This window comes from Mus caroli, unplaced genomic scaffold (assembly GCF_978045245.1).
Source record: "Mus caroli unplaced genomic scaffold, Mus_caroli_1 scaffold_11, whole genome shotgun sequence".
Taxonomy (NCBI): Eukaryota; Metazoa; Chordata; class Mammalia; order Rodentia; family Muridae; genus Mus; species Mus caroli.
In genome coordinates, this window is record NW_028227266.1 from 74,765,484 (window position 1) to 74,784,360 (window position 18,877).

Genomic DNA, 18,877 nt, shown 5'->3' on the forward strand with positions numbered 1-18,877 from the left:
TCTGCTATACCTTCCTAAAGGCGGGTGATAAGTAAGTCTTATGATTTGGATGCTTACAGGCAGAATGACTAAAAGCTTCCATCTGGTGCTCGTACACGACCTGAGCCAAAGGAATGCTTTCCCACTCCCAATCACAGCGCAGACAGTTGTGCACACACATGTAGGCAGCTCTTTCTCCTTCATCCTTTAGGACCAACACCAGAGTATGTGTTTCAGGGTTTCTGCTCATCTGTGATTTTTTTTCATTACAATGCTAAGTTGTTATGACAGAAATTGATGACAGTAGATTATAGTCATTAAAAATCTGCTTAGTGGATTGTTGAATCTGCCTACTCGATTATTGAATATGCTTATTCTAATTCTTTCTTTACCATTAATTCCTCCTAATGAATGCCAAATACTCTTCTTTGGGAATTAGTTTAGAAACTTATTTGTAGACGAATTATATTAAAGTAAACTTTTGCTAGGGCTATACGTTTTCATGAATTTGTAATATAGCCCTGAATCAGTAATGTGATATCATTAGAAATCCTCAAGTTATGTGGATTAATTACAGTTCAGCTGAGTTCATTCTTCTTTTGAACTCGCATCTGAACTTCTACAGCTCACTGAAGACCCTTCTAAAGCAGGCGATCTCATTAGCTCTTATACTAAAAGCTCCTTGCTTACGGAGGCAAATGCACTAGGAAATGATGAAGCTTAGCTTTTATATTGCTTTACTTACATCCCAGGCTTCCTTATGAATCTGCATAGACCACTATATATTCTCTGAGTTTTAATGAATAGCTTCAGAATGTTTGACTTTGGACTACCCAAGACCAGTGTCTGTTTCTTGCAGATGCCAGACTTTTGTCTGTCTGCGGCACTGTTCCAGCATGGAAGAGATGCACACTCTTTCCTCTTCCTTCTCCTCTTCCTCTTCCTCGTCCTCCTCCTCTTTCTCCTCCTCTCCCTCCTCCTCTCCATCCTCCTCCCCCTTTTTAACATTATAAAGATGAGAGTGCTGCTGAAGCCTCACAGACAGATTAGAAGTATTACAAATTCACAATCAGCAACCTTGCTGCAGACTCCTTTGTGCTGGTCTAATACATTTTATGAATTCATTCTTTTCTTTCAGAAATAACTGTTAGAAACTGATTACTTTTGCAGATTCTCACCCCTTTTCATACTTTATGCTCCTGTTCATCCCTTGCTGTGGCCCTCTCTTGTACATTTGATTTTTTTCTTACTCTTAGATGCTCCCTGCCTTTTGCACAACAGTGGCTTGGAACCCACTGATCTTCGTGTGTGTACTTTCTCAAGCCTGTTTCAGATTCTTCTCTCTCACCCATTTCAAAGATTTGTAAGTTTACTTATAGCCTCCTGCTTGACAGCACTGGGCCAGTGTCCAGTGTCCACTAGTACATACTGTAGAAGTTGTTTCTTTGTCCAAAGTCTTATTTCAGCTCCATTTGTGCATATCTCTGTGATACTGGCAAAACTTGGTCCTCGTTTGTATCCAAGATTACAAGAGCCATCTCAAATTTGCTTTCTTGCCTAACACAGTGCCTGGAGTAAGGTGGCCGTAGAAAAGTATAAGTTGAATGAACAAGTTAATGAAAAACCTATCTTTTATTTATTATATTTTTTGCAGCCAAGCATGCTCTTAACATTGTCATGACTATTGCAGGTTTTGAAAGTAAACTGTCAAGGCTTTAGAAAGCATTAAAAAAATGAGGACAGGTTGTTGTCTTTATTCAACAAATTAGAGTAATAAGAGTAACCTCGTGATCAACCCAGAATCACGTCTGGGTGAGAGCTAATAGTCAAATCCATACTTGTTTGATTCCAGAACCCCTGTAAAATCACATGCTGTCCTCATGAGGGCACATCACTCTTTCATTGTGGCGTTGGCCATTAGACTTGATGGGAACATGACATTTACCTCGCATGCATCCCTTCACTCACAAGACAGAACATTTAGGCTAGGAATATCAAGTGATTCTTCCAATGGCTAAGCTACTTAGTGACAGAGCTGAAATTACTGCCGATGTCTCTTGGCCTCTGATATAATGCCCAGAAAAACACTACTTCCAAAGTAGACCTTCAGTTCTTCTGTTCAGTTAAAGTTGAGACATATTAACCTCATGTCTGTGGTACTACAGCTTGCTCTCGAACAGATTGATAGATGAGTGTATATATATGAAGTAGGTAGGACTCTAAGACAACTTGAACATAAAAGATAATAATGGTAATTTCATCCAAAATGTTAATATGGGGCTTACAATTTAATGAGCATAAAGGAGGACCAAGAAAAAAATAAAGCATACATTTTTCACAGACAAACTCATCATAGTTGTAATTTTAAACTCCAGATGGTGATTACTTAAGAGTCAGAAGGTTGGTGGCTTCTTATTTTCATTGCCTTACCAGGAGTTTGCCTTTCAACAGGTTTCAAAGAGATTGTATGGTATGGGCTGCTATGAAATATCTTTGGGAGACACGATTGGAGTTGGTACTCCAGGCAGCATGAAGATGATGTTGGAAAGTGTCATGAAAGAAATCCCTCCAGGGGCTCTTGCTGTTCATTGCCATGACACATATGGACAAGCCCTCGCAAATATCCTAACAGCTCTTCAGGTATTTGTAGTCTCAGTGTGCTATGCTGTAGCTGTGCATACTTACTCGTGTCATGAGCATGTTAAGCATTTCGGTGAGATAAATTTATCAAATATATATGCAATGCTTGAACAATATATATTTTATAGTTTATGTTGAGATTCTATGAATATATTTAAACATAGCATACATACATGAAATATTTACAAATGCTAGATGATTTTTTAGGGAAATGGAGGTCATTACTATTTGTGTTATTTGGTCAAGTTGTTGGTTTTTTATTTTTAAAGTATCAATTCTATTAGATCTGTGGCTTCTAATTTCAATGCCTATATACTTCAACTATAAAGTTTAACAGAATTGAATATTATATGGTGAAGTAAAGAAACCAAACAGTACCATGTACTGTTGTGATCATGAAATGAATAATCTTTCTTTTAGTTTGATTGCTCTACAATGACTATATATGGAGTAGGAATATATACTATTTTATTAATTTTTTTAATGTTTGAAACCTCACTTTGTGTGTGTGTGTGTGTGTGTGTGTGTGTGTGTGCATTCACACTTAGGAATTGACCCTTGGGCCTTAAACCTGCTAGGCAAACACTCTACCACTGATCCCACAACCTCACATTTAATAGAACCATTGTTTATGTTAATCAAATGATTCCATTATATGTTAAAGAAAGCTATTTGTAATGTTAGAGTATTAAGAATCACTAAGTTATATGCTATTCTAAGTGTATTTATCTAAAGAGTAAATTTAAATAATGTTATTTCAAAATATTCTTAGTCTTATGAAAAATGAACTAATTTGATATCTTAACAGTTAAAATTTTGACAGTTAAAGATAATACTATCACAGTTTTTTTCTGGTAAGAATGAAGGTCGGCTTATAAAGCTTAATATTACAGTTTCAATGTGTGCAGTTGCTGTCAGTAGTTTAGAAATAGTGGAAAGAGCTTATTTTGACTTGTATTATATATTCAAGAAGAAAAAGAAGATTATCTCATGATATTTTGGAATATTGTAACTTTAAAAGTTTTCCTTCCTAGGAAGTCTAGTTTCGAGGGTAGTGGAGTACTGGGCATGGCTTCAGGGTTCTGTGTCTGGCTTCACCCTTTCGCATTAGGTGTTCTAGAGAACACTTCTAAGGTTCTCCCTGTACCAACTGTTGTTTTACTTCTCTTCTGCTGCTTATTAAGAAAATACACTGAGGATCAGTGCAGCCTTCTACTTTTTAAAAGTCAATTTATGGAATGAAGAGGCCACGTGGATTAATCCACTCTGGGTTTGAATGAGTACATTGTATGGTGTACAGTGATGCAACTTATTGCCAATGCATTCCTCAGGATGCCATAATAAATGTTTGTACTTGTCAAAATTAACCTACAGAGTAAGAAAGGATAATTCCCAGGAAGGAATGCATGTGCTTCAAGAAGATAAAAAATATTATTGAGGTAAATTGCTTGGAGAGATGAAGTGAAAACTTGATCAGTTGAGTGGCATCCTTCCTATTCATAGATAAGCCCTGAAACCTAGGGGAACATGGGAATCCTGTACTGGGGACTTGTGTAAGCTTGGAACATGAAAAACATCTGTATGCAGCCAGGACTACTCAAGAGACCACACTCTCAGTCAAAGGGTATATAACAACAACAACAACAACAGATTTCATTCCCCATACAAGGAAGATAAGCATGCTTATTTTTCATGACATTGAGTATAAATGAATAATAAATAGAAAATGTCTCTTTATATATCATAAAATTTCATATTTCATAGTACTCATGTGAGAGTGAAGTTTGGCTTTACTTTGAATTTGAAAGACAAACCAAATGAATTACTTTAAGATAGTTGTAGATCAGTGAGACTTGTCTTTTCAAATAATATGTCTATTCTGAAGGAATGCTATTTTTAAATTTAAGCTAAGCTCTTTGCAAATTTTGTGTGTGTGTGTGTGTGTGTGTGTGTGAGACGGAAGAGGTGATTATTATAGTCTATTGGCTTCTTTGGTAGTTAATAAAATCTAAGAACCTCTGATTATATTTTCTGTTGTATCTTTTCCCATATATACAATCTCTTTGTAAAATATGGCAGGCAGAAGGCAGGCAAGATGGCCTGAGAAAGCAGGAGTATTCTTCCAGCTCCTTATTATCTATGAGTTCATTTATGGTTTCAGCATAAACACATGGGTAAAAAGTGTTACAACAACTTGTGTATTTGAAAACATGTTGTGAGGACTGAGAGCCCACCGTAAATGGACAGTTGAGAAAATGGTCAAAAGCAGAGAGGCAGGCAAAGGACACTTGTGCTTCACAATCTTAGATGGTCTCTTCTTCTGTACAAGTCAGTTTGCCTTTGGGTTGCATATAGTTTGGTAAGATATTAACAACTGAAGGAAGACACATATGCTCCCACTTTCTAGAAACTATACATATTTCAGACAGTCTTTAAGTCTCTTACAATTTTGAATTCATTGAAGATAGCCAGGTTTGGCTTTGGAATGTCGCTTTAGACACATGTGGGTCCTAGTCTCTAACGGTCCTGGATAAAGAGAAGTCTACCAGAGACCATTCTAATTCCACCTTTTAATAGAAATGGCAGTAACAACAGTAAAACAAGCAGGTTTAAATTTAGATAACAAGAATCTTGGACAAAAACCCCTTAATGTTTCAGTGTAGGGGAAATGAGAGAGCCCAGCTTCATTAGCAACACGGCTAACCTTGGCTTCAGGAAGCAGGGGCTATACTGCATTTTAATGGAATCTTTGAAGTGGTTTCTAGTAAAATTTGTGATGTATGTAGAGTAGATATCATTTGCTTTCATTTAGGGGAGGAGAAACAGTTTGCAGTGTTCCAAACTAGAAGTTACTATTAAGGCAAGGAGACACGTAATAAGTAGAAACTTGGCTGCAGTGGTAGGAAACAAATGGGAGTTATAAACGAAATGTCCCCCTCAGTCTGGAAAGCACATCCAGTTAGCTGGTAGAGGAACCTTTCTTGGATTTTCAGGTTTTATGTCTTTTTTTTTTAATTACTTAAACATGTAACTCATAGGACCACATGGGTATGTGGACATCTATAATTCATAATTATCAGATACTTTTAATGGAGAGAAAATATTCTGATTATAGATGTAAGTGTGGGATATTTATACCTACCAAAAAGCAATAGAGCAAGAGAATGAGGTGATAAAGTGCACAACGGTTTGGTAATGGAAGAAACATACATGGCCCTACATTCTTGTCTTCAAGTTTATGCAAAAGCTGCGTTTTACCCTGTTTCATATTCCCCAAGTCCCCAAATAAAACACCAGTTTAACAAATTGGTTAATCTACTTAATATAAAACAATTGCTCATTTTTCTCCATTGAAATGTTTTGAGCCTTCATAATTAGGTAAAGCAGGGTAAAACAAATAAGACCCAATGCTACAAATAGCAGTTCCATGCTAATTGCTAGCATAGAGACAAAGCAGAAAGCCCAACATTTCTCATGAAGAAATACTACATGCTTTTTTTCCCCTTAAATTTAATAGACCTCTAGCTAGTGTGCCTTTCCTTATAATGCTTTCCATATGTTTATTATTCTCTTTTAGAAAGACTAAATTATTAACCTAATTTTTACATCAAAAGCATTCATGGTTTTATGTAGACTCTTACTAACCATGTTAAAATGCCACCAAACTACAAGTTTTTCTTAATGTAATTGGTTTATGTGGTTTTCAAAGAGGATTTAAAACAATTTCCACAACTACCTAGCCAAGCTTTTCTCTTTTTCACTTCGAACTTGTTACAAAGGGTGTAATTGTGCAAAATTGAGACAAGTCACAGAATGTCCAGAAGAATTCCTTGATAATGGTGCAGTTGGTTGGCAAACTCATAACAGTTACTGCAATTACTGCCTTAGCCAGCCATATTAACATGTAGCATGTATCTTATTTATGAGTAGAGCCATAGTTCAGAGCATTGGGCAGCAAATATATTTTGTAATTGCAAGCGTTAGATAGTGTTCACTTATTTGATACATTTAAAACAGCTAAGTAAAATAGATGTCCCAGCAGGAAGAGAATGCAGGGATTGCTGGGGTAAGATGGTGAGTGAGAAGCTTCCTCTGCTCCATAGGAGACCCCACATTACAGGAAAAGAAAGAAACAAACAAACAGAGAAGGTGAGAAGGAAGGGACAGAGCAGCTACACATCATAAAGAGGTAGAAAGTTACCACCAAAGAGCAGGAAATTTCCCGAGGGGGACATTTAAGGAAAGGACAAATATAGAACCCCAAGTAAAAAAGACCCAGAGAGCCTCCTCCGAACCGTCTTACTGTTAAATTTCTAAGTGTGCAGCAGCGAGGGAACATGTAGGAAGCTGTGAGACATGTGTGCTGTCGTGAGAAATCCATCAGCATTAACACCAAACTTCAGCAGAAACTTTCAGGCAAAGAAAAAAGAGACTATTGTATATCAAGGCTTCCAATCACCATTGCTGTACCCAGAAAATTAACTTGAAAAACTGAAGGGGAAACAAAGATATTCCATTATTAAAAGAAAAAAGAATGCCAGGCATGGTGGCGCACACCTTTAATCCCACCTCTTGGGAGGCGGAGGCAGATGAATTTCTGAGTTTGAGGCCAGCCTGGTCTACAGAGTGAGTTCCAGGACAGCCAGGGCTTCACAGAGAAAACAAATGTCTTGAAAAACAAAACAAAACAAAACAAATAAAAAAGAAAAAAGAAAACAAAGAGAAAACAGAGAGAGAGAGAGAGAGAGAGAAACAGAGAGACAGAGTGAGAGAAAGAGAGAGAGAGAGAGAAAACAGACACAGAGAGACAGAGACACACACACACACACACAGAGAGAGAGAGAGAGAGAGAGAGAGAGAGAGAGAGAGAGATTGGTTCACACCCAAGAATAAATCCTGTTAGAAGGATAGACAAAAGGAAAACAGAGAGATTGGACAATGTATTCGTGAATAATTGGTTGGCTAGTGATATAACCAGGAGAGAAATAATATTTTTTTAAAAAAATCTCAGCATCAGATTAAAATGAAAATTTGAGTTATGGATATCTATGAGACACAATGAAGGCAGTTGTAAGTAGGAAATGTTTATGTCTATGTTTTGGCATCTTAAACAAAAGATCTCAGATCACAAACTAGTGATGTACTCTTGGTCTTAGAAAAAAATAACTAGGCAAAAACTATCCAAACAGGAATTCAATAGATGTAGAGAACTAATGATGACCGTAGCAGAAATTAATAAAGTAATTATGAGGAAATTAAGGTACTTAAAGAATAACACGCTGGGCTTGGTGGTGCACGCCTTTAATCCTAGCACTTGGGAGGTAGAGGCAGGTGGATTTCTGAGTTCCAGGCCAGCCTGGTCTACAGAGTAAGTTCCAGGACAGTCAGGGCTACGCAGAGAAACCCTGTCTCAAAAAAAAAAAAAAAAAAAAAAGAAGAAGAATACAAAGATCAAGTAAGAGAGTGTTTGTTCTTTGAAAATAACAAAGCTGACAAATGGTCTAACTAACCAAAAGAAAACTTAATAAAATCAGATGGAAAAAATCACAGGAAGAGTTTTAAAAGTATAATAATTAGGGACAAATTTGGACTATTTCAACAAGTTAAAAAGCATAAAGATACTAATGAATTTTTAAACACATATGACCTACTTAAATGAACCAAGAGAATACAGATGACCAAACACAGTCACTTACAAATAAGGAGGCTAAAGTAGTAACAAAACACTTCACAGCAAGTATATTCCTGGAACAGGCAGAGACACTGCCAAATTCTACCAGATCTCCAGAGAAACAACTCCAATATAACTATTTTCCAGAAAAAGTCCTCAAACTCCAAAAGAAAAGAAAATACTGATAACAACAAACAGAAAGAATAAGCAATTTATATTATTGAAAATAGATACAAAAATTTCAAGAAATACTTGGAAATTTGATTCAATACAACAATGAAGTGATTGTGTACCACCATTAAATTGGTTTTAATCCAAAGATTCAATGATGATTCAGCAGATACAAAATTTAACATTTTTAGTAAAAGTTGTGAAGAAATGAAGTGTGAGAGGATTAAATTTTTATGTGGCATTATTATTCCCCTAAACAGGGCAGTAACACACTACTTTCTGTTTTTAATTTATACCTTGGTTTTTGAGACAGGATCTTTCACAAGGAACTGCAGCTCACCATGGGACTGATTGCCTATTGAATCCCAAGGATTCACCCATCTCCTCTTCCCCAGTGCTGAAATTCGAGGAATCTGCTACCAGGCAGGGCGTTTTACCTGGGTAGTAGGGGCTAGACTCAAACTTCTTTTTTTGGAGGGGTGGGGGGAAGTCGAGACAGGGTTTCTCTGGGTATCCCTGGCTGTTCTGGAACTCACTTTGTAGACCAGGCTGGCCTTGAAATCATAAATCCGCCTGCCTCTGCCTCCCAAGTGCTGGGATTAAGGGCATGTGCCACCACTTCTTAAATATGCAAAGATGATCTGGAATTCCTGATCTTCCTGCCTCCACCTCTAGAGTGCTAGGATTATAGGGTATGGTACCAAGTGAGGCTTCCACAATGTTTAATGGGTAAAAACAAAACAAAATCAAATTATAACTAGGACCATGTTTGCACAAACTGCTATAATCTCTATGGTTCCTGAATAATTGTGTATAGTACCCCAGAATTAGACAAAACTATAAAAAATTAATATTAAAACTCATTAGTAGACAGTTATTATATTTATACATATTTAAAATTAAGTCAGTGTAACTGAAATGTATTGTGTTAAAATTTTATTATTGCATAAGTACATTTATATGATTTTCATATTTTATATAATAAAGTAAAAAATATTACAAAGAAAATGATATAGCTGGAGAGATGGCTTGGTGCTTAAGAGCATTTAGTGCTCTTAAAGAGGACCTGGGTTCTGACACGGTAAAACCATCTGTAACTCCAGGTCCCGGGGAACCACTAGCAACTGAGCATATATGGATTACACTCACATATCACACACATACACATAAATAAAAGTAAAAATTAATACTTTAAAAACGATTGTGTCTCGTGCTTATCTGTGTATCTATTAGTATAGAGATTGTCACAGAATGTATTCAGTAAATATTTTTAGTTCAATGAACAACCTACAATAATTCCTCACAGTTGACACAAATAATTTGTCCTGAAGAATCTTTCCACAGTGAAGAGATTTATAAACAACTGGAAATGGTTGGCTGCTTCCAGGGAGGGATTCCAGAGAGTATGACTTGCAATTACTGAACTCTCTGACCACAGCCTTTCTACTTTGAATTTAACCTTTACTGATACTGTTCAATATGTTTGCTCTCTGTACTGTAAGGACATTTTCTAATATTGTAAATTACCTTCACCTATTCAAATCATGACTGGAAATAGTTTGTCAACCTATGAAAAAATTATGAGAAAATTATCCAAATAATGAAGTTAAAATATTCTAAGATAAGCTTAACTTATTTATAAATAAAGCATTAAAACTATTTATATTAAGCATGTGAAGACCTTGAGAAATTTCTCCGGAAAAACCTTTCCCTGTAGGATGTGGGAAATATTTTTATGACTCTAACTTCATGAGGTTAAAAAAATGAGGTTGAAAGGGTGTGTTTGAAAATTAGTTTCCTTTTAAATTTGCTCTCACAGTAACTATAGATAACTAAATAAGGCTCATGATTTTAAACATGTTTTTACTGTAGTAAGCATTCTTGAAGGAGACAAATGTTTATATAACCCATACTGACTCTTCTCAGTTGAAAGTCAGAGCCTATAGAATAGATTTTCTGTTCTGTAAATGTATTTACCTTTCCTTTAAAAAAGTCTCATTTTATTATTTCTCGTTTGTGAGGGTTTCACCTGTCTCTCTGTCTGTGTACCCCATGTGTGTGACTGGTGCTCCCTGAGGTCAACAGAGGGTTGATCCCCTAGAACTCAGTTACACACAGATGTGCACTGCCATGTGGGTCCTGGGAATCTAACCCTGGGGCCTCTGAACCAGCAGCCAATGTTCTTAACTGCTGAGCAAATTCTCCAGCACTTATTTCTTTTATACACAGACATATTGGAACACTTCTCCTCGAAAATAATATGGAACACAGAGTATTAGTATAGGCGTCAGCTGTAAGAAAGGCAGCATAACTTTCAAAGGATAACATTAGATTAATCCAATAAAGCAAAGAGTTTACCTCTCCACAAACTAAATCGTTTTTTTTTTTTTTTTTTGTTACCAAGATACCAGTCCAATAAACATAAAAATACAAGCCTGGGACCATTTCGAGTGGCTTGCATGCATGTTTCTGGGCTGATTCCTTGATATTGGATAACAAATCAGGCCTCATCCTGGGGTAGAGTGACTCCTACTTTCAGCAGCTAAGAGCTTGTAGCCTTTCCTCTGGAGGTGGGGCCCCACCTACCCTGGGATATCAACTAGTGTTGGAATGGTTTAGCCCTTGTGTAGGCAGGCTTCTTAGAGTCTCAGACACTTTCTGGTCCTCTGGTTCTCAGCACATTTCTGCTTTCTCTTCCATAATGCTTCCCGAGTCTTAGGTGCAGGAGTTGTTTTGTGGTTGTATTTGTAACACTCTCCTTCTACAAAAGAAACTTCTTTGATGAGGGACAGGATCGACATTGAGTAGGAATATACTAATGAGGAATGATATCCTAGAGGCACACTTTCCCCAAGGTATGGTGAATATATCCATTTAGCATAGAGAGAATCTGATCTGGAATTCCCTTTTGGCCTGTAAAGTGCCATTGCAAGCTTGTCTGAATGGAGCATGGTCCAGTATGTATTAGCTGAACATGATTTCCACGTCAGAAAAATCAATGAAATTGAGCTGAAGTTCTTCCCCACTAATGATTTGAAATTTGTCTTATATTATTGAAAACTAAAACATATGTAAAGTATTTCCTAGATGGTCTTCCTCCCTCCCTCCCTTCCTCTGTCCCCACCTCCCTCTTTCTCTCATTTTTTCTTCCTCCTTCCCTTCTTCTCCCCTCTGCTTGTCTTCCCTATGTGTATATGTTATATGTATGTGTATATGTACATTTTATATATATATATATATATATATATATATATATATATATATATATATATGTGTGTGTGTGTGTGTGTACATATACATATAAATATATACATATATACATGAGCATACTGGTGGTCTTGCAGTCCCTCTTAGTTATCTTCCACTCTCAGTTATCAGCCCTGCTTGCTCTCCACATATCTCTGAATCTCTGACACAGGATGCTTCAGAGCCTGAAGGTCATTAAGTTAGACTTCAGCACTGTGGTGACACAGAGAGGTACGCTACTGTGTCTAGAGTTTTTGAGGTGCTAGGAAATCTAAACTCAAGTTTTGGTCCACTCTATTGATTGATCCATGTCCCCAGACCTTGAGAAGAAAATGGTTACTTTAGAAGCAGGCATTGTAAAGTGATATTTCTGCAGTCATGAGGCATTGTACTCTTCATTACCAATGTATCTATTTTAAAAATAATGCATACATGCATATATGTAAAAATACATATTTATGTATTTATTTATTTACATCCAAAATGCTGTCCCCTTTCCTGTTCCTCCCTTGCAGACTCCCTCTCCTTCACCTCTGAGAGGGCAACTCCCTCACAATCTCCCTGGGTTATCATTTCGCTCTTCCATTTTCTGTCTCAGCCTCTGTCTTGAACAGGCACACATGCATAAATGTATTAATACAACCTCTTGAATCCATTTAAAGTGTTGCTTATATGCATATGACTTCAGGACTGACTATTTTGTATTGGGTAGCCAATTAACGCACTCATCCTTGGAAAAGCTAATTCTCCATCTCTCAGCAGTCTTCACTTGCCTGTAGTTCTTTGTTTAGAATAGGGACCCAATAGCATAGTTTCTCCTTCCACATATTTTCTGTCTGTCTATTGATATTGCAATTGTTCAGGTCTTGTTTATGTAGCCATTTCTTTTTTATTTTCAAATATATTTTTTAATTTATTTATTTAATTATGTATTTTCTTCATTTACATTTCAAATGCTATCCCAAAAGTCGCCAGACCCTCCCTCCACTCACTCCCCTACCCACCCACTCCCACTTCTTGGCCCTGGCGTTCCCCTGTACTGAGGCATATAAAGTTTGCAAGACCAAGGGGCCTCTCTTCCCAATGATGTCCGACTAGGCCATCTTCTGCTACATATGCAGCTAGAGACAACGAGCTCCGGGGGTACTGGTTAGTTCATATTGTTGTTCTACCTATAGGGTTGCAGACCCCTTTAGCTCCTTGGGTACTTTCTCTAGCTCCTCCATTGGGGGCCCTGTGTTCCATCCAATAGCTGACTGTGAGCATCCACTTCTGTGTTTGCCAGGCCCTGGCATAGCCTCACAAGAGACAGCTATATCAGGGTCCTTTCAGCACAATCTTGCTGGTGTATGCAATGGTGTCAGCGTTTGGAGGCTGATTATGGGATGGATCTCCAGGTATGGCAGTCTCTAGATGATCCATTCTTTCATCTCAGCTCCAAACTTTGTCTCTGTAACTCCTTCCATGGGTGTTTTGTTCCCAATTTTAAGAAGGGGCAAAGTGTCCACACTTTTGTCTTGTTCTTCTTGAGTTTCATGTGTTTTGCACATTGTATCTTGTATCTTGGGTATTCTAAGTTTAGCCATTTCTATGAAAGACTGTTTCAGAAGACATTCCGGTATTCTGAGTCTTACAACCATTTAATATTTTTAGATAGATCAGTAGAAATAATCAGAAATCAGGCACTATAATTCATCAATACAATAAAGGAAAACAGATTTGTGATCATCTTAAATGACTTGGAAAATCATTGACATTCTTTTTACTCCTAACCAAGAATTTATTTGCAATTGATACCTGAAGGGAAAACCAATTTTCTTCAATGGAGTGTCACTGGCCTACAATTCAGCACAATGATGGTCAGAGGTGGCTGGCCAACACAAAATGTACTCCATGTGGGTTTTTTGGGGGGTGGGGTGGGGATGGGACTGCTTGGTTTTTGTTTTGTGTTACTTTTGTCTTACTCCTTTTTTTGTTTGTTATGGTTTTCATTTTTGTTTTGTTTTTAAGAGAGAAAGGGAAAGAGAGAGAAAGAGCATGAAATTGGGTGTCAATGGCAGTGAAGGAGATCTGGGAGTAGTTAGGGGGCAGATATGATCAAAATATAGAATAGGAAAAATATTTATTGAAAGAAAAATAAAGGAATAATTGAGATTATTAACCATGTGGGGAATTCTAATCAGAACAGAAGTACACAACATAGACAGGAAAAGATAAAGTTAAATAATTTCACGCAAGATATCCTAATTGTATATTCAAAATCTCCAAAGATAATTTAGAAAAATCATTAAAATCAGAAAATATAACAAGATCAATGTATACAAGCACAGCACATAAAAGCTTATAATGTTATATGGATATTATTTTTAAGGTTTATTTATTTATTTTATGTATGAGTCTGCATGTATACCTGCGTGCCAGAAGAGTGCATTAGATCACATTGTAGATGGTTGTGAGCTGCCATGTGGTCGCTGGGAATTGAACTCAGGACCTTTGGAAGAACAGCCAGTGCTCTCAACTGCTGAATCATCTCTCCAGCTCTATATATGGATATACTTAACAGCAAACATCATTATAAGATGAAGTAATGAATGTATGATTATACTATCATGAAAATTTCAAAAAGTGACATTAGTCTTGCAATAAATTTTATTTTCCATGAAAAGCAGGATGACAATATATAGGGAAGTAAGATTTAAATAAATGGTAAGATTAAATTTCTGGTTTGGAAGACTTGGCAATTGACAGTTTTCACTAAGTTGATCTTTGTATTCAGTGTAAAAATCAATAAAATCTGTGTCATTTTAAAAAGCAGATTCTATAGTTGCTATTCTAATGTAAATATTCTAATATAACTATGGAAATGTAAAAGTCACCAGGTCAGACTTAGATATGACTCATATGTTGCTTTCCTTCACACAAGACAAAGATGATGTGTGAAATAATAGGACAATGAGCACATAGACAGAATCGAAGAAATAGTTCAAAGGAAGTGTTAGAAGACAGACAATCTCACACTAACACAAATGAAGGTGCTTTAGTCAGGATTGTCAGCAGCAGCTGGACACGATCAAGGAAAGAATAAATGAGCTGAAAGTCACAGTCAGGAGACACTTCAAAGGAACATAGGAAGTGGTATCTCCAACTTATAATGGTTCAAACAAGACAAAAATTCAGAAATTTCAAATTGTGACACTTTATGGAAATACATGACGTGGTTTCTAGAATTTTCTGGAGAAGAAGAGTAAATGACCAAACAGAGCTTGCAGGAAAATCCAGAGTACTAATAATGCTTCATTTACTCAAACAGTGCAGGGAGGAGGAGTAGGTTCCTTTACTTATGTTTAAAAGTGCATTTGTTTAAAAATATGTTTTCACAATTAAAGTGACATAAATTTAAGAGTTAAAGAAAACGGAGGATAAGGAATGTCACAATAACCACATTCGGATTTCTGGCCACGGTTTTCTGAACCAAACTATCAATTAAAATCTAATAAAATATTATTTTTACCCTGAAATTTATTTTAGTCAGTACCCATCAGATCTTTCAGTGGCTTGAGAACACAGTGTGGGGACCAATCGGGTAAATAGAGTCCCCTGGACGTATTTGCACAACAAAATCTCTGGCTGATGAAATATTCTGTGCTGATGTTTCTGAAAGGAGAGACCGGAAACGTGCAATGGAAATGAGACCTTTTACTGTTCTTACGCCAACCTCAGCATCAATTACAGTGCTTTGTGAGAAAAGTTGTAAGAAATATACTGCTGGTTTCGCAAGTCAGCAGATTTTTTTTTTAATTGTGGCAGATCAGACCCCCAAATTTTATAGCCTTCAGCAACAAATGGCTCCTAGACATTAAACTGACCCCCGATAAAACAACCCTGGGGTTATGAGAAGGCTACTCTGCCAATTTCATCTCTCTGTGGAATCCACTGACATCTGGTTCAGCTGCGGAAGCTGGAAAACTTCTTTAAAATTCTCTTGATAGTAAAAATGGACATGTGGAAAACATTCTAATCTGTTAATCTTTGGTGCTCCTGAACAAGGGACATTTGGCTTTAAACTTCATGATGATAAATATGAAACTTCCAGATCTAGTTGTAAATAACTTAATGGCATTTGAATACAGAATAGCATTTTATTTCCCAATGGTACCGAAATACGAATATGCACCTGCATTGACGAAAGGGCCCGAGCTCTGTGCTCTTTGTTTACACATGGGTTTTATAATTTGTTCACTTTTACATTGGTTCCACTTGGCCAGTGAAAATCTGCAAACAGTGGCAAATAACTGCTTCTTTCTCATCTCCTGTCTCCTCAGTCTCCCTTCCCTCACTCTCTCTGCTTGCCCTCCATGCTCAATCAAAAGCCTCATGCTTTCTCCTTCATTGAATTACATATTTCAGATAATCAAGAAATCAAATAACAGAAGCAGTCATATATTTTATAAGCTGATAAATGACCTTTAGGAACACTGTATAGATATATTAGGGTGTGAATATGTTAACCTGCGAGAACTTGTATTTATCACTCCATCTCTAAACAAACAGCTGTCTTTCTAGAATCTATTCATGCCTTGTAGACCGTACAAGATACATAAAACTACGTTACAGTGAAACAGACCATGGTACAAACTCCTTGTTTGTGCTGGTTAGTTTTTGTCAACCTGACACAAGCTAAAGCCATCTGTGAAGACAGAGCATCAGTTGAAATATTGCCTCCATCAAATTGGCCTGAAGGCATGTCTTCATGGGTATTTTCTTGATTCATTATTGATGTGGGAGAACTCAGACCACTGTGGTTGGTGCCATCTCTGGGTAGCAGAAGGAGACAGAGCAACAGGGCAGTAAGCAGCCTCCTCCATGTCTTCTTCTTCGATTACTGACTTGAGAACCTGTCCTGACGCCCCCCAGTGATGATGGAGTGTGACCTGGAAGTTAGAAGATAAAATAAACCCTTTCCTCCCCAGGTTGGTTTTGGCCCCTGGGTTATCACAGCATCAGAAAACAGGTTAGGAGAACATCTCCCTGTACTCTGTCCCCTGAGGGCTGAGTCAGACCTCAGGTTGCTCCCCTTTGGGGGTCACTTTCCTTTCAAGTTTTCTTATACCTATTGTTCCTTGCTTTTTTCTTCAGTCTTTTCCTGGTTATTCGGTCACTGGATCTTTCTTTTCAGAATGAATACATGTGTTGAAAATTTCATATTCTAACCACGACTGCCATGAATTTAAGTTCAGAAAAGGGGATTCCAGAAGAAATACTGATAATGGATGTAGGCCCATATGGAGTTACCCAGTACATACATACTATTCAATGGCCTTTCCCCACACCCCTAGCCCCAAGAATCATTTGTGATGTCTAGATAAAACAAATCAATCCATAGAGAAATACATTTATAAATAAATAAGTTAAAGCAAATAAAGCATATCTATTATTTCTGACAAAGTAGATTTTTCTTCCCCCTCCTGTTACTGTCTCTGGGTTTTAGCCTCTGAAATAAAACATGTCACATGATAGCTAAATGTGAGGCTTCTAAAATATGAGTGTTTAAGATGAACACTTTACTCCTCTAATTTGGGCAAACTATCAAAGTTGCCTGTTCCCTGTTTGTCTGCATCTGGAAAGCTGAAGTATTAATAGCATCTGGGATTGTTAGCCTTTCTTGCCATTGGCTCCATTCTTCAGCTCTCAGTTATTGCCTCCATAACTAAAATCAAAAATATCACTCAAGAATATCATTTACCTTTCTAGTGGAAGGCTGACTTCTGAAGTCAGTACTGAATCTAAAGGATAAAGTTGCGTTTATTTTATCTTTTTAGATTTTAGTGCATGAGTCCTGTACTTATGGTTTTCGTCCCCTCCTCTCCTCCACTAACTGCTCCTATATTCAAACCACTCCTCAAATTCATGGGCTCATAGTATTAGTTATTGTTAAATATAATATGCTTGTAAATTTATAAGTACAACTCGCTTTTGTGCAGCTCATATGTCCACATGTTTAGGGATGACCGTTTGGCATTGCACAACCTATCAGAGAGCTCATCCCTTGGTGTCACCTCTTTTCGGAAAGAGGAAAATGCTTTACGTTAAGGAAAAATGCATTGACATACAGGCAGGGATTCCAAGCAAGAAAATTAAGAGCACTGGGAGAGAATCTATAAGAGATTTTGCATTGCTGAAACATACAATTTAGGACAATGACAGATTACAGAATAAACACACATAACATGAGACAATGATAAACAGTGAGGTTCTGTATTCTGGTGCCAAATCCTAACCAGCGTCAGTGTTAACTGATAATGATCTTGAACTTCATTTTTCAGGTGTCTGAGAACCACAAAGGGTTTTAAGGAGGAAGTAGATGATTGCATGTCAGACTCATATTGTAGAAACCCTCTTCTATCCCATCTATACAGGATATATTTCCACAGCATAGAACAAAACAAATGATATTGAAGACTTTAGCATATCAAGAACGTATTACAATAACATGGGGGACAGCGTGTTTTAACATGGTAGTAATAAGATCTCTTTGAGTGGTTAAGTATGAAAGCCAGAAAGAGGACAGACACAGAGCTGAGTCTCATGCCTTCAGCATGAGTGCCTGACTGGACAGTGATCTGGGGTTGTCACGTGTATCCAGTTGTAAACGGCTACAATAGAAACACAGTTCTTTACTACCATGCCAGAGGGAATGGAAATTTAAATGGCCAAACAAAGTCATTGTGGCAGATTGTCAACTCAGCTCACAGAACTGGGCCCCAGTGTCTCTGGCACTTGCTTTCTCACTCACTCCTCTCAGCTGAGATTATTTTATGTTTTGTTTTGTTTTTTTTAACATGTCAAGCTTCCCATAGAACTAATTTCCTCCATGCACATCTGGTTGTAATGTTCTAGATTAGTCAAAATAATAAAATGTGCAAGGCATAATCATGGTCAAATATCTACCTCACTCATATGGATCAATCGAGTAGGATGTGGGATCTCGGAAAGGCAAGGTCTCAAAAATATCATATAGAATAGTTTTCTTCCATCATTGGCAGTGGTAGTGTTGCACACGACAGAGGCCAACTGTCATGACTTTAAAACCAGACAGACCTTGTATCAGATGACACAACTTGTGAATGTAGATGGGGCATATGTATGTAAAAGAATGTGTGGAATAGTTTT

General features: G+C 37.2%; 1 protein-coding gene across 2 annotated transcripts in view; it reads left to right on the forward strand.

Moving 5' to 3' along the window:
• The window catches only part of Hmgcll1 (3-hydroxy-3-methylglutaryl-CoA lyase like 1), a 121,629-nt gene that overhangs the window by 67,656 nt on the left and 35,096 nt on the right, over positions 1-18,877 (forward strand). For both annotated transcript variants that reach the window (XM_021172660.3, XM_085844799.1), the window contains one exon: positions 2,431-2,619. In XM_021172660.3, the coding sequence (XP_021028319.1) occupies positions 2,431-2,619 (189 nt within the window). The remainder of the gene's footprint in view (positions 1-2,430; positions 2,620-18,877) is intronic.